Source organism: Papio anubis, chromosome 19 (assembly GCF_008728515.1).
Source record: "Papio anubis isolate 15944 chromosome 19, Panubis1.0, whole genome shotgun sequence".
Classification (NCBI taxonomy): Eukaryota; Metazoa; Chordata; class Mammalia; order Primates; family Cercopithecidae; genus Papio; species Papio anubis.
The window spans coordinates 60,987,285-61,013,206 of NC_044994.1; the positions used below are offsets into that span (position 1 = coordinate 60,987,285).

Genomic DNA, 25,922 nt, shown 5'->3' on the forward strand with positions numbered 1-25,922 from the left:
ATATCAGAATTTCTAAAGTGGGTGCAGGCGGCAGTATTAAATATGGTGTTTGGCCTAAGCTTTGAGTAAATACATGAAAGATGATAAAGAAAGTGAATCCTTCAGATATCTCTTAAAGAAAGATTTGGGGAAGAAGGAACAGTCAGTACACATCCTTAATTGAAGTTATCAAATAGAGAAAAACAGGTGATATGACAGTGCACTGCATATCAATGAAGCTATGTATGTTGTGTATTATATATGTGCGTGTGTGTATAGTGTATGTGTGTATATGTGCGTATATATACGTATATATACGCACACATATATGTATATACACATATACATATATACACACATACACACATATATACACACACATACAGACATATATACACACACATACACATTACTGTTTGCAAAGTTTCGGCATTGCATGAGCTTCATTCAGGGAATTTGTGAACAGATACTTAGCTGAATTTTTGCCATCATTCCTAATTACCATAACCAAATTCCAAGCTGGACAGATTATAAAGACACCCCACTGTGGATGTCATGGATGTGTGGACACACACACATCCATATATACAAACACATCCGTATACATACACACACACACATCCCGTGTATATCACATTTAGAATATATGGTTGTAACAACATCAAGGGGCTCACAGTCTATAAGGGACAGAAATAGAAAATGCTGATTATAATTTAGCTTTATAAGTTCAAGGATAAAGGTCAACAAGAGGTAAAATAAAGTGTCTAATGAAAGCGACATCTGTCAAGCCAGAGTAATTGTACTGCTCTTCCAAGTGTGTTCCAAGGACAAGCGGCATCAGCATCAGTATTACCTGGAGACTGGTTGAAATGCAAACATTTTGAGCCCCACCTGAGACTCACTGAGTCGTTATTTTCATTGTATCGGGATTCTAAGGTGATTTATGAGAAGGTTAACAAAAGAAGAAAGAACATGAGCAAAGGCATGAGGGAAGAGAAATAATAAAACAAATACCACCAACAACAATAAGTCAGCCTTGTTTTGTATAGAGAAATAGAAAAATTCAGAATATAACAAAATAGATTACCCTGATAGAAGGTGAGAGAAGACAGTACATTGGAGGAGGCTTTGTGTGTTAATCTGAATACTGAGTCTAATCTTGTAGCACTGGGGGCTATTGAGGGACTTGTTACTTGGGGCTAAATGGTCACAATAACCCCACCTAGGTCTTTGATGTAGACCAGATGAGAGATTGTAAAAGCCTAGATTACACCTCAGGTACTTTCCATTGCTTTTAAAACATCCTTCAAATTAAATTAAATGTTGACTTTTTTATTGTAAATTTTATAAGAGCTTGAAACAAATTTATAAAATATCAAAATGTTTAAGCAACAAAATGAATAATTAATAATATCACAGCCACCTCTATCACTATTTTATTGGTATTTTTGTTTTTATTTTTATATATAATAATTTTTTGCAAGAAATGTCATAAATTATGCACAGTGTTGTAAGGATTGTCAACTCAAATAGCATAAAATGGCCCTATGAAATCTGAATAAACATTTTAATGTCTGCAGAACGTTCCATTTTAATATCTGCAGACTATAATTAAACATAATATTTTCAGTTACCATTTAGGTTAATTTGAATTTTTCATGATCATAATGGAGTCTATTTGTGCAAAATGTTTTATGTGTTTCTGATATTATTTCTCATACATTCCAATACATAATGAATAAAACATGAATATTTTAGGGCTTTTGGTATGGCTTAGATTTAGAAATGCCTTCCAAAATGTGCTCCAATTCATATTCCCACCATTCTCATAATTTTGGTTATTAACATTTTTCTTGACCAAAAATATACATACCCTCTTTAAAAGATGAACTATACAAACATAAAGATATAAAGCACCCATAATCCTACTTGCTAGGGATAATTTTCCACTAACTTTTTACAGTATTTCCTTCCAACCATGTCTATTCAGTCACATATTTCATATCCATCTCTATACAACTGTGTTTTTGTGTATAAATGCATTTACACACTGATTTAGATATTCTCTCTGTATATTTATTAATATACACAAGCATTCACACACACACACTCTCTAACATCGTCTTTGTATTCCTAACAAATATGCATTAAAGGCATTATATAAAACTTGTTTCAATGAAAAATAGAGTCAATTATTTCTTCAGATATTTCATAAATGCATATCCATAAATCTTAAACATTGTTGAGTGGCTCAATGTTTGATTAGGCTACAGTTTTTATTAAATATATACTAATCTTTTCCTTTCATCAGTTGCTCTTGTCATTAGCAAAGCCCTTGCATATTTTTGTCACTTCTTATCACTGGTTACTAAAGAACCATTCAGACAGAGCAGCAGGGGGGTTCCTGTGCTTACTACGTTGCAACCATATGTCATCTCCATCGTGAAAATGTCACTTTCCAGATTTTAGATCTAGAATATCTAATTGAAGACACAAAGCTATCTAGAGTATTCCATTGGAGTTAGAAAAGTGAAAGCCATAGGAAAACAGCATGTATTTATTTTAATATTAAGATCCTACCCTATATGCAGTTGTAGAGCTTGCTTTCATTAAATTAACATTATATAATAATATACATTTTTTCCAAAGTTATTTTGTTTCTTGAATATTATTCTAACACAGATATACCAATATTTTAATTATTTCACTAATTTGGGACATGTGTCCATTGTTGTTTTGCTATCATAGGTTACTTACCAAAATAAACATCTATTATTTATTCTAAGTTTTCTGCATCTCCGAATATTTTCTATCACTATTGGTACCATTCGATATTATTATATTGATGTTTTAGATTGGATGGTTGTACTCTTTTTGATTAGATGGTTGTACTCTTTTTAATTATATGTGTGGATTTGGTTAGATTACCTAAAGTTTCTTACGTGCTCTTCAATATTTTGATGTATTATAAAGTCTCAAGTAGCCACAAAATGCATGATTATATATTTGCTCTTCCATTTTATTTAATTGAAATTTAGTTATTCAATGTTTAATAAACTTATTTTTGCCCTTTATTACTTCTAGTCTCTATTTTGAAGTATTGTTAGCAGTAGAAACAAATCTTGGGAACTCACGTTTTACAAAATTATTAGAGGAAAATATGGCAATGAATCATCACAATATGTTAATGTAATAGTAAGGATTTTTTCCTACTCTCTAATTCTAAAGTTATATAAGATATTTCATTCAAATCCTGATTGGGCCACCTTTACTTTTGCAATTAAATTATGTTGCTTAGACTAAATTTTCTTTACTTCATTTACTCTATGAGATAAATCTTAGATCTTTTATGAGGCGGGGGAAAGACTTATAAGGTACCCTGATTTAACGGACCATAAAATGAACTTATATATTAAATGAGGAATGATATATATACACTGAAGTTTATTTTTCAACTGCAAAATCTTCTGAAAAGTTAATCCCTAATATTTTATTATCATTTATCCTTTTAGGTGTGCCTGGTGGCATTACCCATTTCACTATTGCTACTAAACCAATATTTTATTTTTATGTGAAAACTCATGAGTCAAAGTTACATATAATATTTATTTCTTGTATTTTTTTATTTTTGAAACATTGAGGCACATTAAACAAATTATATCGATTTAGATTTAGATTAGATGCAGGTTTTTTTGTTTGTTTGTTTTAGTGTGATGACTTTCTCAGTGTTAAATTTGACTCTGTGGCTAAGGTTTTGATCAATTTGATGGTATTAAAATGTCAGTTTAGTCAATAACAAGATCAAGCAAAAGGATTATTGAGATTTCTCGTTAACTATCCTCTGGATATTTGACAGAAATTCTTGAATCGGTTGATTCCTTTACTAATACGTATTCTACCTCCAACCATATCTATTGATTTTATCACTCTGTAGTAGAAGTATGTTTGATAAGCAGGGTTTAAAATGTGTTAAAGGTTTGTGATTATGTGGATATTGAAGTTGTCTTATTTTTACTTAGATGAATGAGACAAAATTAATCTCTGTGTTTTTTAAGATTGGTTGCTATGTTATTAAACTTAAAAAATTCGTTTCTGAAAGGTTAAATTAAAAATAAATGGTATCAATATCAGTAGCCTCTCTACCATTTTGAATCTAATTTTTAAACCTGGGTGAGGTAAGAGGCATATGAGAGCCCACAGATAGGAAGCTTCAAGCTGGACTGAAAAAGAAAGAGAAAAAGCAAATGCCTGAAAAGTTCCTGCCATTACTGTTGCTGTCAGAAAGAGGAGAGAATTAGGTTAGAGTGTTAGAGTTAAAAGAAATCAAGGCCCAAAGGAACATGCAAAATCATAAATATGGCATTAGCTATTATGTTACTGAGCAAAAAAAAAAAAAAAAAAAAGATTTTAATACATGCAGGTAAGCAGTCAGAAAGTTGAAGGGTATTTTATCTCTTATTACAGAATCAAAGCAGCACTTATTATATATCATCCTACTTTTAGTACACAGCATGTACTCTATTTGCATTAGTTACATTGAGCTTACTCAGATGTCCTGTTTTTCATAATTCTTTATCAGGTTTATGCTGACATGTTGTTATTTATAATTTTTACCAGTTCCTCTTATAGTTACCCCGATAGTGTGTCTTGGACTTATGGTTAACATGACCTATGCGTATTGGATACAAGTTTGCCCGCTATATTATATAACCATTTTTATCACTCTAGATTACTGCTCCTTTGATCTTTTCCTGTATTTCTACAAAAGTTTACTATTTCATCTTCCAGCTTCCCCTGTGGACCCGCTATAAATGATTGGCTTGTTTAATGCCCAAAGCCCTTCCATTCAACTTGGGACAAAACCCTAACTCCTTTCTATGCCCCCAGATTGTTACGTGCCTGGATTCTGACCATTAGCATTTCAGCTTACATATCTTTACTTCTCTCTTTTTTTCTTTTGTAGCCTAGCTAGCAGTCCATCTTACGAATTTTTTCAAATAACCACCTCCTGGATTCACTGACCTTTTGCATAGTTTTTCATGTCTCAATTGCTCTTATTTGCTGTGTTTTGCTAGCTTTGGGGTTGGTTTGCTCTTGCTTCACTAGTTCTTCTAGTTGTGATGTTATTCAGCCCTTTCCAAACCAGGCGGTCAGTTCCTCTTACATCACTGTGTTTATTTTTTCCTTGGAGTTTATCACAAATTACCCTGTTGAGTTATGGATTTTTTGTTGTTGTTTTCCTCTCTCCTTGCTACTACCCCAATTTGAATGTCAGAACTAAGGCAGCAAGGGTCTCCTCTGACTTATTCGTGGTTGTATTCATTACCATCAGCCATTTGGTATAGAACATTTTCTAACCAGGTTTGAAAGGAAGAAAAGAAGGGTGGAACGAATGGAGGAGGAGCAGCATGGAAAAACTGGAAAGTTCTCTTTTTCAAAAATCACATAATAAGAAGTCATAAAATAATATTACAATAAATTATTGAACTATATATTAAACATTCAGATTTACAACATAGGAATGAAATTTCGCCAAACTAGCAGATGAAAAAATTTAAATAAAGTAAAATTTAAGGGATAACTTCAGATTTCTAATGGCCAAATCAACCTGTTTCATACCTCAAAGCTGCCACTAAGATGAAATCACAACTGGAGAAGATTTGGCAGCAATGTTTCCTCAAACCTGCTCATTTGGTCTTATCTACATGGCTATTACTTTAAAGCTACCACCATGTCTTACTGCATCCCCAGCATTCATCACCTAACAGCTTTACCTGTCCTACTTTTCTCTAACAAAATCATGGTGGTCTTTAAAAAGAATTTATATTAGCTCAATACTCAGCACCCTGTACCTCAGTACCCTGAATCATAAATTCACTTAAGAAGTATGTAATTATAACCATTTCTGTCACTCCAGATTACTATAATAATCTCCACTTCCTTAAACACTGGGCCACAGATCTACTGAATTATTTTCAGGGATTGAGTGTAGGGAGTTTATTCTTAAAAGAAATATGATGAGTAGTATTTATGAAATAAACTTTTGAAAGAGATTTGAAAAGCAAAGCTTGAGAATAATGTATGTGTGGCAACGCTATGGAAATGCTGTTCCTATCCCTAATTAAGCCTGAAAGAATTTTCTTAAAAGTTCTACAATACATCCCGGTTGTTTTCAGATTTTATAAGCACAGCATCACCTGAAGGAAGTGGAAATAAATTGCGTGAGAACTGCCCCTGAGATCTTAGTTCAGAATGTCTGCTAAGGGGTCCATGAAAGTAATTTTTTAAAAACATTCCCAGCTATTGCATTGAGTATGTGGCCAGCTTTTTAGAAAGAACAAGGGCAAAACCAAAACCAAAGCAAAAAAATATATTACCAATACTACATTGAAAGAATGATTTAATGGTAAAAATCTATCTCCATAATTGAATATAAATCTTTTTACCTGCCATAAAGCAAGGCATCCTACTGACTGTAGGCTGGAGGTTAAGAGTTTGAGGTTGTGGAATCTAGCTGTCTGGTTCAAACGCTAATGAACCATGATTCTACTTCTAATGAACATTGCTTCCAAAAACAATTAACACAATATTCTCATTTTGCCACAATAACTTTGGTTCTTAATCACAGGACCATTGTGCAGATTAAATGAAAGCATTGAAAACGGTGCCAAAGGCATAGTATGTTCTCAATATGTATTGTCGTCTCAAATGGCAAATGCATGTAATAGTTCTCCTGGGAAACCCTGTACATTTGCCAAATTCAACAAGTATTTTCCCTCCAGAGAAGCCAATATGAAATATTTGAAGTGAATAACTCTGAGAAAGACTGATTGAAGGAAGACAGCTATGCTGAGGACCATTATTTCTGTGTTTTGATATTTATAGAGAGCTTCCTTAGGATTTTAATAGTTAACTTACCTCTGCTGTGTGAGATAGTTTAACATTATTATTTCCTTTTTAAAATGAGGAAACTGAAGCTCACATGACTTCCTGTTTACATATGCAAAACAAAGGAACAGTAACAGTTGAGAACCACGTTTGGGATTTGGGATCTCTTCCTTAAGTGCCAATGAATCTCTCTAAATGATTGTTTCTGTTTTACTTTATGTATATTATATTAGGCAGCATGGGCTGCCATAACGAAATACCACAAATTGAGTAGCTTAAATAACAGGAATTTATTTTTTCACATTTCTGGAGTCTGTACGTTCAGAGTCTCAAAGTACCAGCCAGGTTGGTCTTTCATGAGGCCCCTCTTCTTGGTTTGCAGATTGCCGCCTTCTTGCCGAGACCTTGCATCACCTTTTATTGTTGTGTGTGCGCTCCTGTAATCTCTTTCTCTTCTTATTTGAATACCAGTCCTACTGCATTAGGGCCCCGCTCTTACAACTTCATTTAGCCTTAATTACCTTCTTACTCTACTTCCAGATACAGTCACATTGGGGTTTAATGCTTCAATATATGAATTTGGGTTGGAGGGAACACAATTCAGTTCCTAAAACGTATCAATAGTAAGTTATTCATGAAGCATTCAATATATCAAAACATAACAAATGACAACAAAAATATAATTATGATAAAATGAATACAAATTTTCCAGTGAATAAAATATGTAATAAACTTAAATTACTAACATGTTAATCATTTCCTTCTGTGATAAAATACTCTAAATATTATGGTTTTAAATGTATTATAACTATGTTTTTACTAATCAATAGACTGTTCATAAATACACATTCTTAATACAAAAAAAACAATTATACTGATGAATCATTTTTTAATTACTTTTACATTTTAAAGATACATTTTACTTAAAGTATCATACTGTATTCAAACTCCAATGTCTTTAATAGTTGGACCAAAATATTTCCTTTTTATTTTTTACTTTTATTTTAGGTTTGATGGTACATGTGCAGGTTTCTTACACGGGTAAACTGCATGTCACAGGGGCGTGGCATACAGATTACTTCATCACCCAGATAATAAGCATAGCGCCCAATAGGTATCTTTTCTGATCCTCTCCCTCTTCCCACCCTCTACCCTCAAGTAGGTCCCAGTGTCTGTTGTTTCCCTGTTTGTGTCCATGTGCTCTTGTTGTTTAGCTCCCACTTATATGTGAGAACATATGGTATTTGGTTTTCTGTTCCTGTGTTATTTTGCTTAGGATAATGACCCCTAGCACAATCTATGTTGCTGCAAAAGACATAAACTCATTCTTTTTTATAGCTGCATGGTGTCCCATGGTGTACGTGTACCACATTTTGTTTAGTCTACTGTTGATGGGCATATAAGTTGATTGTCTTTGGATATTTTGGATAGTGCTGCAATGAACATATGCATGCTTATGTCTTTGTGGTAGAATGATTTATACTCCTTTGAGTATATACCCAATGCTGGGTCAAACGGTAATTCTGTTTTAAGTATTTGGAGGATTCACCACACTGCTTTCCCAGAATGGCTGAACTAATTTACACTCCCACCCAAAATGTATAGGCATTCCCTATCCTCTGAAACCTCTCCAGCATCTATTATGTTTTGACTGGTAAATAATAGCCATTGTGACTGGTATAAGATGGTATCTCATTGTGGTTTTTATTTGCATTTCTCTAATAATTAGGCTGAGCATTTTATAATATGCTTATTGGATGCATGAATGTCTTCTTTTCAGAACTGTCTGTTTATGTCCTCGGCCTACTTTTTAATGGTGTTGTTTTCCTTTTGTAAATTTTTTAAGTTCCTCATGCATTCCAGATATTAGACCTTTGTCAGATGAATGGTTTGCAAAAACTTTCTCTCATTCTGTAGGTTGTCTGTTTACTCTTATGATACTTTATTTTGCTGTTCAGAAGGTCTTTAATTAGATCCCATTTGTCAATTTTTGCTTTTGTTGCAATTGCTTTTGGCATCTTTGTCAGTGAAATATTTGTCAGGTCCTATGTACAGAATGGTATTTCCTAGGTTATATTCCAGGATTTTTATAGTTTCAGGTTTTACATTTAAGTCTTTATAATTCATCTTGAGTTGATTTTTGTATATGATATAAGAAAGGGATCCAGTTTCAATCTTCTGCATATGGCTAGCCAGTTATCCCAGCATCATTTATTCGATAGGGAGTCCTTTTGCCATTGCTTGTTTTTGTCAGTTTTGTTGAAGATCAGATAGTTATATGCATGTGCCATTATTTCTGGGATCTTTATTCTATTCCATTGGTCTATGTGTCTATTTTTGTATCAGTACCATGCTGTTTTGGTTACTGTAGCCTTGTGGTATAATTTGAAGTTGGGTAATGTGATGTCTCCAGTTTTGTTCTTTTTGCTTAGAATTGCCTTGGCTATTTGGGCTCTTTTTGCAGAGACACAACAACAGCAAAAAAAACTTCAGGCCAATATGCTCAATGAACATAGATACAAAAAGTCCTCAACAAAATACTAGAAAACTGAATCTGCCATCATATCAAAAAGCTAATGCACCATGATCAAGTAGGCTTTATCCCTGGGATGGCAATCAATAAATGTGATTCATCACATGAAGAGAGCTAAGGACAAAAACCACGTGATTATCTCAATAGATACTGCAAACACTTTCACTAAAATCGAATATCCCTTCATGTTAAAAACCCTCAATAAACTAGGCATTGAAGGACCATGCTTCAAAATATTAAGAGCCACCTAAGACAAACCCACAACCAACATTACACTGAATGAGCAAAAGCCAGAAGCATTCCCTGTGAAAACCAGTACAAGACAAAGATGCCTTGTCTCACCACTCCTATTCAACATAGTATGAGAAGTCCTGACTAGAGCTATCAGGCAAGAGAGAAATAAAAGGCATCCAAATTGGACGAGAGAATGTCAAACTATCCCTGTTTGCAGATGACATGATTCTATATCTAAAAAAACCTCATCATCTGTTCCCAAAAGCTCCTTGATCTGATAAAAAACTTCAGCAAAGTTTCAGGATACAAAATCAATGTACAATAATCAGTAGCATTCTTAAACACCAACATCTGAGCCTAGAGTCATATAAGGAATGTAGTGCCCTTCACAATAGCCCCCAAAAGAATAAAATACCTAGGAATACAGCTAACCAGGGAGGTAAAAGATCTCTACAATGAGAGTTACACTGCTCAAATAAATCAGATATGACACAAACAAATGGAAAATAATTTCATGTTCATGGATAGGAAGAATCAATATTGCATAAATGGCCATACTGCCCAAAGCAACTTACAGATTAAATGCTATTCCTATCAAACTACTAAAATGTTTCTTAAATATCTAATAATACCTGTAAGTTAACTTCCTAAATATCATAGCCCACATTGATATTCAAATACTAAAATCTAAAATAATAGAGCAGAATTTAAAAATTTATGAATCAAAGAAAAAGTTTAAAAGGAACATTTCTCATTCATCTATTAAATTATTTAGGAACTGTCCTAAGTACTGGCACTGTAATGCCAAATAAGTGGTGGTTGTTTTTTTTTTCCAGTAGGTATACAGGTGAGAAGATGAAAATGTAAAATAAGTTGAGGGTCCAGAATAATATTAGTCAAACATTATTATTAGCCTATTACCTAATTGCATTTTTAATCTTGAACCTATATAACAGAATGAAAATCTTTCTAAAAATAAATTTTTAATGAGGCATGAATGTTAAACATTCTGGTTTCTCCATAGAAAATGGAAACTAAGAAAAGTGAAATCAACAAATATGTGTGAGTTTGATACAAGGGGAAACTTCTATGGTAAGAAAGTAAACTTGTGCCATCTCTGTAAATTAGGAATTATAGATAGCAATGAAATGTGGGTATTACTGAAAAAATGTCCAAATGCTTGAAATTCAGAAATAAGACTAAATATTATTTGGGAGTTCATTATGATATAAACAAAATGTTCATTCTGTAAGCATAAATAGTTGATGAGAAGAGTTTACAGAATGCCATTTATCCATCAGGGTACTTAAAAAAAACCTCCTCTCCCCCCACACCCCTTAAATCTATATAATTCCTTCTAAATTTAAATTGATTTCACTTTAATAACGCTGGTACAGAGATCAATCAGTTGGGATCTGGTTATCTTTAACAATGGTTTGACTTTGTATAGAGGAGGATTGATATTTCTCGCAATTTTAATAAATACTGAAATTAGTGTTTTATTCTATAGTGCCAAGGATCAGCAATCTACTTCAAGGGAAAAGCAAGATTTTTGTCTGTAAGCTGAATATGTGTGGAAAATTCCCCAACATTGTAAAATATTCAGTTGGAAGAATAAAGGTGCTAAAAATTACTGTGTGGAAGGGAGGAGAATAAAACCACACAAATCCACCCCATGGAAGCCCCAGTAACGCCAAGAAGAAAACAACCTGGCCACTTAGCAAATAAAACACTTCTTAAAACATTTTAATGGTTAACCTGGAAAAACACAATTAGTAGTACTCGAGGAAGATACTTTTTGTTGTGGATTTTTTTCTTAAAAAGAGCAGTTCAAAGCCCAGACCTCAGAGCTTATTTAGAGTATGTCAGGGTCCATTGCTTAAATTTTGCATTGCATTTTTTTTTTTTTTTTTTTTTTTTGAGACCGAGTCTCACTCTGTTGCCCAGGCTGGAGTGCAGTGGCTCAATCTCGGCTCACTGCAACCTCCGCCTGCCGAGTTCAAACAATTCTCCTGCCTCAGCCTCCTGAGTAGCTGGGATTACAGGCACCCGCCACCATGCCCAGCTAATTTTTGTATTTTTAGTAGAGGTGAGGTTTCACTATGTTGGTTAGGCTGGTCTTGAACTCCTCACTCAAGTGATCCACCTGCCTCGGCCTCCGAAAGTGTTGGTATTACAGGCATGAGCCACCGTGCACGGTCTTAAATCTGCATGTCTAAAACCCTGATATTGTCTATGAGCCAAGAGTTGAAGGAGCAAATTACAGACAGATTCATTGTAATTCAACTCAAATGTTTGCATATAATTTCAATTTGTTAGTATACAGGACAAAATAGAACTTCAATAAGATGAGATGCTCATGCATATCACCCTTGTTGAAAACTTCTAAAACCTTGTGAATCTATCATTTCTGCTTTGTTTTAGTCATCACCTTAGATTAAGTGTTGTTCTTTCTATTTTTGCCTTGTGGGATATTCTGCCTGTAAGATGACTGCTGCACTTCAGATATTAAATGCTCATTTTACTGCATTAACTTGCCTAGTCACGATAGTGCCTTCGTGGTGTAGCCAAGAATCACTTATAATAGCAGTACCCATAATTACATTTCACATTAATTTTCATTGTCCTTCTACTAAAACAAGTTTAGGTTAGATAACGTATGCTAAATGCTTCATATCCAGTACCACATAATGCATCTATAAAGGTTATCTTATTTCATCTTCATAACATGACTATAAGCACAACCATTTTAAAGGTGGAGAGTATTAGGCTCTCTGTGGATATGAAACTTGCTCTAAGACACACACGGGAAAACTGTAATATGAACCCTAATTGATTTCAAAGCTTAAAGAAATATTTCAAAATGCAATGGAGCTTATCTTAAAATACCTTATTTCAATTAGGAGAAAAAAAAAAAAGGCTAATTTTTAGAAAACCAAGGAATGTTTACCTAGGTGTTAAGTTTCAGTAAAACAAATGTTCAGTTAATAAGACTATTTATTTTAGAGACAGGGCCTTGCTCTGTCACTCAGGCTGGTGTACAGTGGTACAATCATAGCTCACCATAATCCTGAACTCCTAGGCCCAAGCCATCTTCCTGCCTCAGCTTACCAAGTAGCTGAGACTACAGGCATGTGCCACCAGGCCTGGCTATTTTTATTTTTTCTTTAAGAAATGGGGTCCCACAACCTGGTCCAGGCAGGTCCTGAACTTGTGGCTTCAAGTAATCCTTCTGCCTTAGCCTCCCAAAGTGCTGAGATTGTAGATTTGAGTCTCTTTTCCTGGCCTAATAAGGCAATTTACTTACTAGACACATACAACAAAACTTGTAAAATACATTTTTATTTTATTTTTTGGAAAAATAACTGTAAAAGTTTAATATCATAAGATATAAAATTCCTAAAACTAAATTTAATAAAATTAAACCTCCTGAGAAGAAACTTTGCAAGGCTTCTAAGGAGAAAATTATATATTTAGTTGAGAAGCCTTAAAGATGACCTAAGTAAAATTTAAAATACACTGTGTTTTGGGCAAAAGCATTAAATACTGAAATAATGTCAAATATACTTAAATTATCCCATAGAGTTAATGAAACTCCAGGTTAAATGCAAATATAGTTCTTCATGAAATTTGCTATGCTGTTTTTGAAATTTATAAAGAATCAAGAATAATCAAGATATTTCTGAGGAAAAAGAACTGGGAAAAGGGATCTTTTACTATTGTATGTCAAAATTTATAATGAAAGCTATAGTAATTCAGGCAATGTGCAGGACCAAATAAATTATCCAAAAAAGGGAGTGTCTGCTGTCAGACTTTATAAAAGAAACTTTATACATGAAATATACAGAATTTTGACATATGACAGATTTGATATGTCAGATCAATTGAGAGAACTCTATTCAATATTTGCACTTATGTACCTTTCAAAATGTGTTTGTATAGGAAAACAATAAAATTGGATTTCTATCTCACGTAATGTGAAAATTAACTCCTGCTTGGTCAAGAACATAAATGACAAGTGCAAAACATGAAAAAAAAATAGTGAAAATACAGAATAACATTTTTCTATAGTTGGCGTACAAGTCCCAACTGTAAGAGAAAATATTGATGTATTTCATAATTTAATAAAAATAACTATGATTAAACCAAAGATCTCTTAAATGGAAAAAAAAATTACAAACCTGCCAAAAATGCCTGGGACTCTTGTGACCAACAAAGGAATAGTATTAACATTATAACATGAATATATACAGAAAAAAACAAATGGAAAAATGCCAAAATAGAGTAATGAGCAAAATGCCTGAATAAACACACAAAAGAAAAATATTAATCTAATAAAAATATAAAGAGGTATTATACATAATTATTGATCAGGGATTGATAAAAGTTTTCAAATGTCACATCAAGAGTTAATGAAAATGTGATGAAACTTGATCCCTTCTAATTATTTTATTGAGTTAAATTAGTAAACAATTTTGGGAGACATTTTGGTATTACCTTGTGAAATTTAGTATTATAACAAGTATAATCTGGTGATTCTACTCCTACACATGCCTCAAGAGAAAAGTTTTAACAGATGAAACACATCTATATCTACCTATCATCTGTTATACACACACACACATATATACATATATGACACATATATCATATATATATCATATATGTATATATGTGTGTGTGTGTATAACAGATGATAGATAGTTGCACTTATGTACCTTTCAAAGGTACCTTTCAAAATGTGTTTGTATAGGAAAAAAATTGGATTTCTATATATAATATATAATTGTGTGTGTGTGTGTGCATGTGTGTCAACAATAGGGATATAATCTGAAAATATCATCGTTAGGCAATTTTGTCTTTGTGTGAAGGTCATAGATTTAGACGGTTTAGTCTGCTCCATTATATAGCTCCATTAAAATCTTATGTGACCACTACCTTATATGCATCCATTTTTAACCAGAAAGTCATTATGCAGTGCATTACTATATATCTATCCAGTTGGCCCTCCATATCCATGGATTCCACATTATTGGAATCAACCAATCAACCACAAATCAAAAATATTTTTTTAAAATGCATCTGTACTGAACATGTACAGATTTTTGTCATTATTCCCTAAACAAAACAACAACTAGTTATATACCATTTATATATATTATATACTGTATTAGGTATTATAAGTAATCTAGAGACTATTTAAAATATAGAGGAGGATATGCATAGAAATTGGCAAATACTATCCCATTTTATATTAGTGACTTGAGCATGTGTGGATCTGGAAATCTGCAGAAGGTCTTGGAACCAATCTCCTATGGATACCAAGGGACCTAGGATATATGAATGTTCAGAGCATCACAAGGCTGGAGACAATGTAAATACTCATGGAAAAGAGGGTAGGTGTATATGTCATGGCATATTAATACAGTGCTATAATACAGGGAGGACAAAGAGACCACAGAGGAAACATTACTACAGACAAGTCTTAGCCATTGGATTTAAAAAACAAGAATATTACATATAGCATGAAATACCTTTTTTAGTTAAAGCAATTAAAATGATACATTTTCAATAATATATATATTTTGCATATATATATACACTTAGCATATGTATATGTGAATATGTATAAACACACATGTGTATTTTGTTCAAAGCCATGGGAATAAAACACACAAGTTATAGTTCAGTGACTTATAGCTAGGGGAGGCAAGAGTGGAAATGGAGGAAGAGTGGCTACATAGAAAGGATTTTGTCAGATATTTCAGAGATCATTTTGAGGTTTGTTTTATTACTGAATATGTACGTTAACTCTATTAAATGAATATTTTCATTTATTCATGCACATATACAAAAGAAACACGTACACTACTGGTAAGCTACTATCATACAAAAAATACACCTTGTTTTTAAAGGGTTATTTTATTTCAACTACTTTATTTTTTCAGTAAGGGCTTTTCTTATTAAGATGGAGATAGAAAACTGTGTCTTATATAGAATGGATCCTCATGTTTTTTAATTTAAATTTTATTTTTAAATTGACAAGTAAAAGTTGTATATATTTATGATATACAACATGTTTTGCTAAACGTGTACATTGTAGAATAGCTAATCAAGTTACTTAATATATGCACTATCTCAAATACTTATAGTTTTGTGGTGAGAAACAATCTATTCTCTTAGCAATTTTTAAGTATATGATAAGACGTTATTTACTGTAGCCACCATGATGTACTATAGAACATCTGAGCCTAACTAAAGCATTTTCTACTTCGCTTTCAGCTTGATGATTCCCTGAATCAGATCCGTGAGCTCCAGAGGTCTCTGAATGAAGAGAGAGAAAGAAATGAAAACTTAGAGGCTGAACTCAGGCACTTGCAAAACTGGTAATTTTTTCACAAAATATGCTGAATTAAAGATTAGGGCCTTAAATAAAGACATTTCCATATCCTTTTCTTAAATATCAGTAAAATTATTTTTATTAACTAGACATATTAATGAAAAAATCTTAGACAATACACAAAGTAATGGGCTTCTTGACTTCTTCTAATTTTTGCTTAATAGATACTGCATATTCTCAAAAAGACAATGTAAATGTCATTTAAAAACAACTTTAGCCGGGCGCGGTGGCTCAAGCCTGTAATCCCAGCACTTTGGGAGGCCGAGACGGGCGGATCATGAGGTCAGGAGATCGAGACCATCCTGGCTAACACGGTGAAACCCCGTCTCTACTAAAACAAAATACAAAAAACTAGCCGGGCGAAGTGGCGGGCGCCTGTAGTCCCAGCTACTGGGGAGGCTGAGGCAGGAGAATGGCGTGAACCCGAGAGGAGGAGCTTGCAGTGAGCTGAGATCCGGCCACTGCACTCCAGCCTGGGTGACAGAGCAAGACTCCGTCTCAAAATAAAATAAAATAAAATAAAATAAAATAAAAACAACTTTAATTCTAAGATGTGTAAATATTTTGAAAGTCAAAAGGAGCTTTCAGAATACTTCTTACATAAAGTCTGAAAGAGTTATAATATTGGCAAGAAAAAGTAAGTTGAAAACCATACAAGTTGCTGGTCATTAACAAGAGAATCATTGACTTTAAGTAAAACTACTGGTTTGTTTAAGTAATTGGTAAACTTTTAAGTAGGTGTTTTCTGTCTATGTGGTGGGGATGGCAGATTGTATTAACAAAAAAGAATCATTCTAGAGACATAACAATACATTTCTTATATAATTTTATAAATCATTTCTAATTCTTTGTGTAAAACAGAAGTGAGCAGATGAATCAGAAAAAGTGTTTTGTATTTTAAAGTAACAGATAACCTGTGATTGAAGCTAAGGCAGGTTATAAACATCGCTGAGAAACTAAAAGGACTTTTGACTTTTATCTGGATAGACATTTCTACAGTAAAATCATGGAAGGACATCAGCATTGCAAAGTAGTATCTAGGTAGAAATCAGGCCACAATTAAGCTGTGGTTTCCCTTTGAGTAGTGGCAGTAAAGAAAATTAGGAAATTGTGGTTATGTGAATATTTCTTTAAAACTTTTATATACATTATAGCTTATTGCTTCATATTTATGTTTAGTTTTTAAGGTGAAATGTTATTTTGAACAAAAAGACACTTATAATTTTCCATACCTATTTTCAACTGAAGGCAACTTGTAAGATTTAGCTCAGTCAATAACATGCTGGTTTTACTCATCTCCCTCTCCGTTGATTAGTCCAAAAAAAATGAAATCTTACTAATTCATTACTGAATAAAGACCACTTTTATCAGAGTCTCTCATTGTAAAAGGCTTTTTCATTCACTGAGTCTTTACTTTTTCCCTGTTTCTCTCCCAAACATGGGGGATTGTATGACTAGTAGGAACTCAGCACTGGGGGGCAAAGGGCCTGACCTTCAAGTGCACACTGGTGTGTGTTTGCTGGGCTGTGCAGTAATGAAGTCCATTTTGTCACTGTGTACTCTTGCTGGGTTCTGATGCTGAAATGTGAACTTCCCTGTCTTTGCTTAACACTCCTCCTGTTGAACTAGATCCATTTCAACCCTTTCTGGTATGACCTCCTCTATCCCATCATATCCCCTATCAACCAACTGACTAAGCAATTCACCCAGATGGAGCCTTCAGGATGGACCCCAGGTCAAGGTCTCATCTCAGGCACAATCCCATATGAGAACCAAATACAGTTGGGAGAAGCTAAATATTAGGGTTCCCCTTGCCTGACCATGTTTCTCTGCTTTTCTGTGGCTGTGCCCCAAGTGGGTGTGGGGCAACTGGCAAGACATCTTCCTCTCAAGATCCTAAACGCAAGTGGAAAACAAATCTCCCTGCCACCATCCCTCATCATTAGACTTCTACAGTTTCTTGCATACAACACAATCTCTAGATAAAAGCACATAAAGGGGAAAATGGGGTTCTTTTCTGAAAGGTTTGCTCATCTGACAATCTCAGAACCCAAGAGGAATGGGTTTTTATACTCTCACATTACATTATGTTCTCTTTTCTATTCTAGAGTTCCACTATTGTGATAGGCCAATGAGGCAACTCCTCAATGCTCTCAGTACAGACTCATATTGATAACTACCCCTTCCAGGGCTGCTATGAACAAAGCATTGTCTAGATGTATCAGGTGTATTAACTCGTTTAATCTTCGTAAGACATATATAATGGAGACAATTACTATCCTCATAAACCAGATGAGGAAGTTGAGATGTGATAGATTAAATGGACAGGATTATGAAAGAACGTACTGGAAGAAGACTAACCTTGATTCAAGGCTGAAGTTGCATAGTAAACATTTGGTTTGTACAGATAATGGCTTAAGAAAGATATTTGCTTCAGTGATTTTCCTTCAAAATATTGGAAACTAAATATTGTTTCAGGTATATCTTGGTGTGCAACAATCAATGCCAAAACTTAATGAAAACAACAATGATTTTCTATGATTGAAGATTCTGTGAGTTGGCTGCGGTCAGAATGGTGGTTCTTTTGCTGTATGTGATGTTGGCTGGGGTCACGTGAGGTTTCACTTTATGCTAACTAAATGGCTGCTGGTTCCCAAGAGGGTAGACGTGAATTTGAGCTTTACCCTGTAAGTTTCTGCTTGTCTCCTATTCATCCTTTTTGCAGAATAAACGACCCTTTTGCCTTCTGAGTCTCTCTCTTCTCAGACATCCTGCCTACCCTGGGGTGCTGGGGTAATAGAAGCCTGTTAATTTAGATAGATAGATAGATAGATAGATAGATAGATAGATAGATAGATAGATAGATAGATAGATAGATGGATGATAGATAGAGAGGCAGGCAGATAGATAGATGGATGGATAGATAGATAGATAGATAGATAGATAGATTAGATAGATAGAGAGACAGATGATCAAGAGATTTTTTAAAAATTGTAATTGTGCTGAAAAACACATAATTTTACCACCTTATGCTTTCTAAGTGTACAGCTCAGTAGTGTTAAGTATAGTCAGTGTTATGCTGCCATTACCTAGAAATATTTCATCTCATAAAGCTGAAAATTCTATGCCCATTAAACAACTCCCCATTTTTCCTCTTCTCAGCACCTTTCTAGGAATATGTCTCCTTTAGATACCTCATATAAATGGGATCATATAGTATTTTATTTTTGTTAGTGGCTTATTTCAGCTGGCATAATGTCCTCAAGGTTTATTCATGTTGCATGTGTCAGAATTTCCCTTATTTGTCCAGCCTCCAGTAATAATTTCTCTGTGACTTTTACAGCTTTCATGAATCCCCTTCACTGCCTTTTCAGTGTCCACTTGTCCATGGTTTGTAAACCAATACTACATATTTTATGTTTTTGTTATGGCAGCACTGCATTTTCTGGTACCAATTTCTGTTTCAGATATCTACTGCTACAAAACAAATTACCTTGAAACTTAGTAGCTTAAAATATGTTTGTATTGCTTACCACTGTTTTGTTGGTTTTCTGGGTTTAGCTAGGTAGTGCTTCCACTCAACCCATGGGGTGAGTCTTACAGCTGCATTTTACTAGGAGACCTCCTGGGTTCCGGGCACCCAAGACGACTTCAATCTCTTATCTGATACCTCACATCTTGGGTGATGAATACAGCTGCTGGCTTGGCCTCTCTCTTGTTCCAAGTAACCTCTCAATACTCAGGAGTCAGCCTTGAGCTTTTTCCTGTAGGAGGATTGCTGGGGCATCAGACAACTGCTTCCCTCAGATTCGATTGGTTAGAGCAGGTTATAGGGACGTTCCAGTTTCAAGACAAGAGGACATTAATGCTATGGCTTTATGGAAGTAGACGCATGCATATATAAGGACAGCTAGGAGTTGTTGGCATCCATTATTGCAGACCAGTGACCACAAATGGCAAAATGCAGCAAGTCCTGGTTCAAAGAAGACCTCACTCCTACCCATTGCCACCCATGCCCATCTTGCAGATAAACAATTCAAATTTAATGGAAAGTTATTTTTTTCCCCCAGCTTTTCTTTTAGGTTCGGGGGTACATGTACACATTTATTACATGGGTAAATTGCGTAATGCTGAAGTTTGCTGTATGAATGATCTCATCACCCAATTCATGAGCATAGCAGCTAAAGGTCGTTTTCCAACCCTCAGCTAACTCCCACCCTCCCTCCTCTAATAGTCCCCAGTGTCTATTATTTTCATCTTTATATTCACAAGTACTCAGTATTTAGTTCCCACTCATACGTGAGAACAGGTGGTATTTGGTTTTCTGTTCCGCGTTAACTTGCTTAGGATAGTGGCCTCCACCTGCATCTATATTGCTGCAAAGGACGTGTTTTGTTCTGTTTTTATGGCTGTGTAGTATTCCATGGTGTGTATGTACCACATTTTCTTTATCCAATCTACCATTGGTGGGCACCTGAGTTGATTCCATGCTTTTGCTGTTGCAAATAGTACTTCAATTAGCATACAGGTGCATGTGTCTTTTTTGGTGTTATGATGTATTTTCCTTTGGGTATATAACCCAAAAATGAGATTGCTGGATTAAATAGTGGCTCTGTTATAAGTTTTTTGAGAAGTCTCCAAACTGCTTTCTCCAGCAGCTGAACTAATTTACATTCCCACCAGCCATGTATAAATGTTCCCTCTGCTCTATAGCCTTGCCAGCAACACCCATTTTTTTCTTTTTGTTTTTTTAGTCTTTTTAATAATAGCCATTCTGACATGTGTGAGATAGTATCTCATTGAGGTTGTGATTTGCATTTATCTAATGATTACTGATGTTGATAATTTTTTATACATATTTGTTGGCTACATGTATATCTTCTTTTGAAAAGAGTCTACTCAGGTAATTTGCTCATTTAATTGAGCAAATTTTAATTTGCTCAATTTTAATGCTATTTGGTTTTTGCTGGTTTTATATAATCATGTTTCTTATAGATTCTGGATATAAGACCTTTGTTGGATGCATAGATTGTGAATTTTCTCCCATTTTGTAGGCTGTCTATTTACTCTCTTGATAGTTTCTTTTACTTTACAGAATGTTCTTAGTTTAATTAGGTCCCCATTGTCAGTTTCAGTTTTGTTGCACTTGCTTTTGAGGACTTAGTAATATTTTTTTTTTTTACAAGATCTATGTCCAGAATGGCATTTCTTAGGTTTTCTTCTAGGGTTCTTATATTTGAGGCTTACATTTAAGTCTACAATTCAATTTGGGTTAATTTTTTATATGGTAAAATGTAGGGATCCATGTTTATTCTTTTGCATATGGCTAGCCAGTTATCCCAGAATCATTTGTTGAATGGGGATTACTTACTCCATTGCTTGTTATTGTTGACGTGGTCAAAGATTAGGTGATTGTATATTTGTGGCTTTTCTAATCTGTTGAATTGACCCATGAGTCTGTTTTTGTATTAGTACCATACTGTTTTGGTTACTCTAGCCTTATAGTATAGTTTGAAGTCCAGTAATGTGATGCCTCCAGATTTGTTCTTTTTACTTACGATTGTTTTGGCTGTTTGGGCTCTTTTTTGTTTCCATATGAGTTTTAGAAGTTTCTTCTTCTATTTATGTGAATAATGATATTGATACTTTGACAGGCATAGTTTTGAATCCATAAATCGTGTCAGGCAATATGGACATTTTAACAATATCGATATGCCAATCCGTGAGAATGGAACGTTTTTTCATTTGTGTAATCTGTGATTTCTTTCTTTGGTGTTTTGTAGTCCTCCTTGTAGAGATTTTTCACCCAATTGTTTAGATGGATTCTTAACTATTTCCTTATTTTGTTCCTATTTTAAATGGATTGGGTTCTTGATTTGGCTCTCAGGTAGAATATTATTGGTATATAGAAATATTACTGATTTTTGCATATTCATTTTGTATCTTGAAACTTTACTGAAGTTATTTATCAGCTCTAGGAACCTTTGGCCATCTTTAGGACTTGCCAGGTAGAGTGTCATATCACCAGTAAAGACAGAATTCGACTTCTTTTCCTATTTGGATGGTTTTTATTTCTTTCTCTTGTCTGATGACTCTGGCTAGAACTTGCAGTGCTATGTTGCAAAATCTCACTATGGTGAGAGTGGCCATCTTTGCCTCATTTCAGTTTTTAAGTGGATTGCTTCCAGATCTTGCTTGTTCCACATGATGTTAGCTGTGGGTTTTTCATAGATAGGTCTTAGTATTTTGAGGTATGTCCCTTTAATACTAAGTGTGTTGAGGGTTTTTAATCAGGTGGCAATGTTGGATTTTATCAAAATCTTTTTCTGCATCTATTGAGAAGCTCATATGATTTTTGATTTTGATTCTATTTATATGGTGAATTACATTTAGTGATTTAAGTATGTTGAGCCAGTCCTACAACCAAGAAATAAAGCCTACTTTATGTGGCTAATTAATTTTTTGATGTGCTGCTGGATTTGTTTTGCTAGCATTTTGTTGAGGATTTTGTGTCTATGTTTATCAGGGATATTGCCCTGTAGTTTTTCTTGTCTCTTTGTCAGATTTTGGTATCAGATATTGCGGCTTTGTAGAATGAGTTAGGGGAAAGTCCTTCCTCCTCAGTGTTTTGGAATCATTTATGTAGGATTGGTAACAGCGCTTCTTTATATGTCTGGAAGATTTTGGCTGTGAATCCATCTGGTCCAGGGCTTTTTTTTGTTGATAAGTTTTTAAATACCGATTCTATTTTAGAGCTCAATATTGGCCTGTTCAGGGTTTCAATTTATGGCCACAGCATCCTGAACATGCCTGATCTCCTTTGGAAATCTTTTCTTAATATAAAATAGGGGCCATGAGATTTATGTTTGTGTGTTGTCTCTTTTCCATTTTTAGCAACTTGTATTGATTTTTAATGTAATGAGATCATGTGAATTGTTTAGTAAGGTTTTTGATATTCTTTTGCTTCTGCACATATTCCTCCAGCTAAATCAGAAGATAGCTTTTGCTGTTTATTATCTCTGTGACCTTGAGTGTGTTATTTGTAATGAAACTATGTAAAACTGCCTCAAAGATTGAATGAAATAATAGATGTGAAACCCTTGATAATGGCATCTGGCATTAATAAACATTCAACAAATATCAGTTTATTTGTATTCTAATTTTCAAGAGATTATTTCCTTCAAAACAACTAAATTTAGAAAGTAAAATATATGTGCAGAAGGAAAATATACTTTCAAATAATCTTGGAAATACTTTACAAAAAATGTAAAATTGTAATGATGCTTGACTTCAACTATAACCTTTAAATATTGAATACATTTTCTTATATTTTGTGAACTATCTTGAAAAATTATTTGCATTCTGTAAAACATCATTTATAGTAACAATAACAATACTGACTTCACACACTTGACATTTATATATTAGATTTTGAAAGTGTCACGTATACAACATTGCTATATAAAACTATAGACATTAACTGGTAATCTCAATAGTTAAACTTTTATCTTTAAATTTCTAATTTGTCATTTAAGGAAAATCATTAGAATTATATACATCAGAAAACTCCACCATAAGAGGAAATCAGAATCTAAATATTATCTTTAACTTAGATTGAATATTCATAATCACATAAAAGAAGAAATTCTCAATATTCTTTGTAAAATACCACTTTATGTAAAATATTTAATTGTTATATCAACAAACTCCCAAATATATACATTTCAAAATAGAACTACAGTAAATTAAGCATAGTTTGTATTGCTAAACCTAAAGAAAAACATATATTGCAACTGGAAACATTTAATTAATTTGTATTGTAAAATACCATAGGTTACTGTAAAAAGTGAAGCAATATATATAGAAACAGTTTGCCTTGTTTATTCTGTTGTTTTCAATAATGCCTATCTCATTACACAGCTCTTACAAAGGCTAATAAAATGTGAATGAAAGGAGGTATTAGTTGATTTTAAATCAAAATATTGAAAATACTATATTGTCTGCATACCCAAGAGAGACATGTACACAGACTTCAAAGATTAGTATAGAACTAATAGTGCAGATTTTCCTCCAAAATGCAAAGGCCTTCAGGGTCTTGGCCTGGCCTGTGCCATATTCTTAGGGATAAAAAGATGCCCTGTGATTGGTGTGGGAAATGAGACAATCTCCCCACAATTCTTGTCTTGGTAATTATACAACTTTCCTTACTGTGACTCGACTTTGGGTTCATCACACCAATTGGAGTGGAGTGCATGGAAATCATTATTGCTGATTTTAATACATATTTATCTTGCTAACATGATTTGTTTCTAAAGAACATGTATGATTTTTCTTTTACTTTGGATTCAGGGGTCCATGTGCAGGTTTGTTGTATGAGTATATTGTGTGATGCTGAAGTTCTGGGTGTGGATAATCCCATTACCCAAGTAATAAGCATAGAACTCAGTAAGTAGTCTTTCAGCACACCTGCCTTGACTAGTACACAGTGTCTATTGCTTCCATCTTTGTGTCCATGCATACTCAATGTTTAGCTATCACCTCTAAGTGAGAGCATGAAGTATTTGGTTTTCTGTTCCTGCATCAATTCACCTAGGATAATGGCCTCCAGCTCCATCCTTGTTGCTGCAATGAACATGATTTTGTTCTTTTTATGGCTGTATGTATGTGCAACCATATTCCATGGTATGTATGTGCCACATTTTCTTTATTCAACCCACTGCTGATGGGCACCTAGGTTAATTACATGTCTTTGTTATTTGAAATGGTGCTTTGATGAACATATGGATGCATGTGTCTTTTTGGTAGAATAAATTCTTAACAAAGTACTAGCAAACCGAATCCAGCAGCACATTAAAAAGTTAATTTACCACAATAAAGTAGGCTTTATTCTTGGGATACAGGGTTGGTTCAAGGTATGCAAATCCATAAATGTGATTCACCACATAAACAGAATAAAAAACAAAACTCATATGTGATCACCTCAACAGAGGCAGAAAAAGAGGCATCAAAGGAATATACTTCAAAATCATAAAAGCCATCTATGACAGATCCACAGCCAACATCATACTGAATTTGCCAAAGCTGGAGCCATTCTCCTTGAGAACCAGAACAAAACAGGGATGCCTACTCTCACCACTCCTATTCAGCATCGTACTGGAAGTCCTACCCAGAGGAATCAGGCAAGACAAAGAAATAAAAGACATCCATATAGGGAAAGATGAAGTCAAGTTATCTGTCTTTGCTGATTATATAATTCTATACCTACAAAACCCTAACGACTTCAGTGAAAGAATTCTAGAACTGATAAATGACTTAGGAAAAGTTTTAGGATACAAAATCAATGTACAAATTCAGTAGCATTTCTATACACCAATAGGTTCTAGACAAGAATCAGTTCAAGAACACAATCCCATTTAAAAGCCACACAGAAAAAAAGGAACTACCTAGGAATCCATGAAACTAAGGAGTTAAAAGACCTCTATGAGGAGAACTACAAAACAATGCTGGAAAAAAAAATTCAGAAATGACACAAATAAATGCAAAAATATTCCGTTATTCTCCCCATTATATATTGTTGCAAAGTTAGTACTATTTTCTGAAATCACCTCTAAATATATGGTTTCTATATCTTTAAATGAAGGCAAAATTCTATGTTTATTTATGGACATAACTAATGCAGAAACATTTGAAATTTTCTACTTTCAATGAATACAGTTCTGTTGCTCATAAAAGAGTAAGTTTCTGTGATGTACTTAATACTTTTATCTATGATATTTATCAAAGAAACTAATAATAAAGATACTTTTTCAAAAGCAAACTCTATCAGACCCACATAATTATTGTTGACAATCATGGCTTGGAAAGTTTAAATAGGAAAACAATTTCTAT

The 25,922-nt window shown here is 33.9% G+C and overlaps 1 protein-coding gene across 7 annotated transcripts in view; it reads left to right on the top strand.

Moving 5' to 3' along the window:
- CCDC102B (coiled-coil domain containing 102B) overlaps positions 1–25,922 on the top strand; it is a 288,333-nt gene that overhangs the window by 235,763 nt on the left and 26,648 nt on the right. For 6 of the 7 annotated variants that reach the window (XM_009192894.4, XM_009192889.4, XM_009192893.4 and 3 more), the window contains one exon: positions 15,917–16,020. In XM_009192894.4, coding sequence (XP_009191158.2) covers positions 15,917–16,020 — 104 coding nt within the window. Of the gene's footprint in view, positions 1–15,916; positions 16,025–25,922 lie in introns of those variants that run through there. The other variant, XM_009192892.4, reaches the window with a different exon arrangement.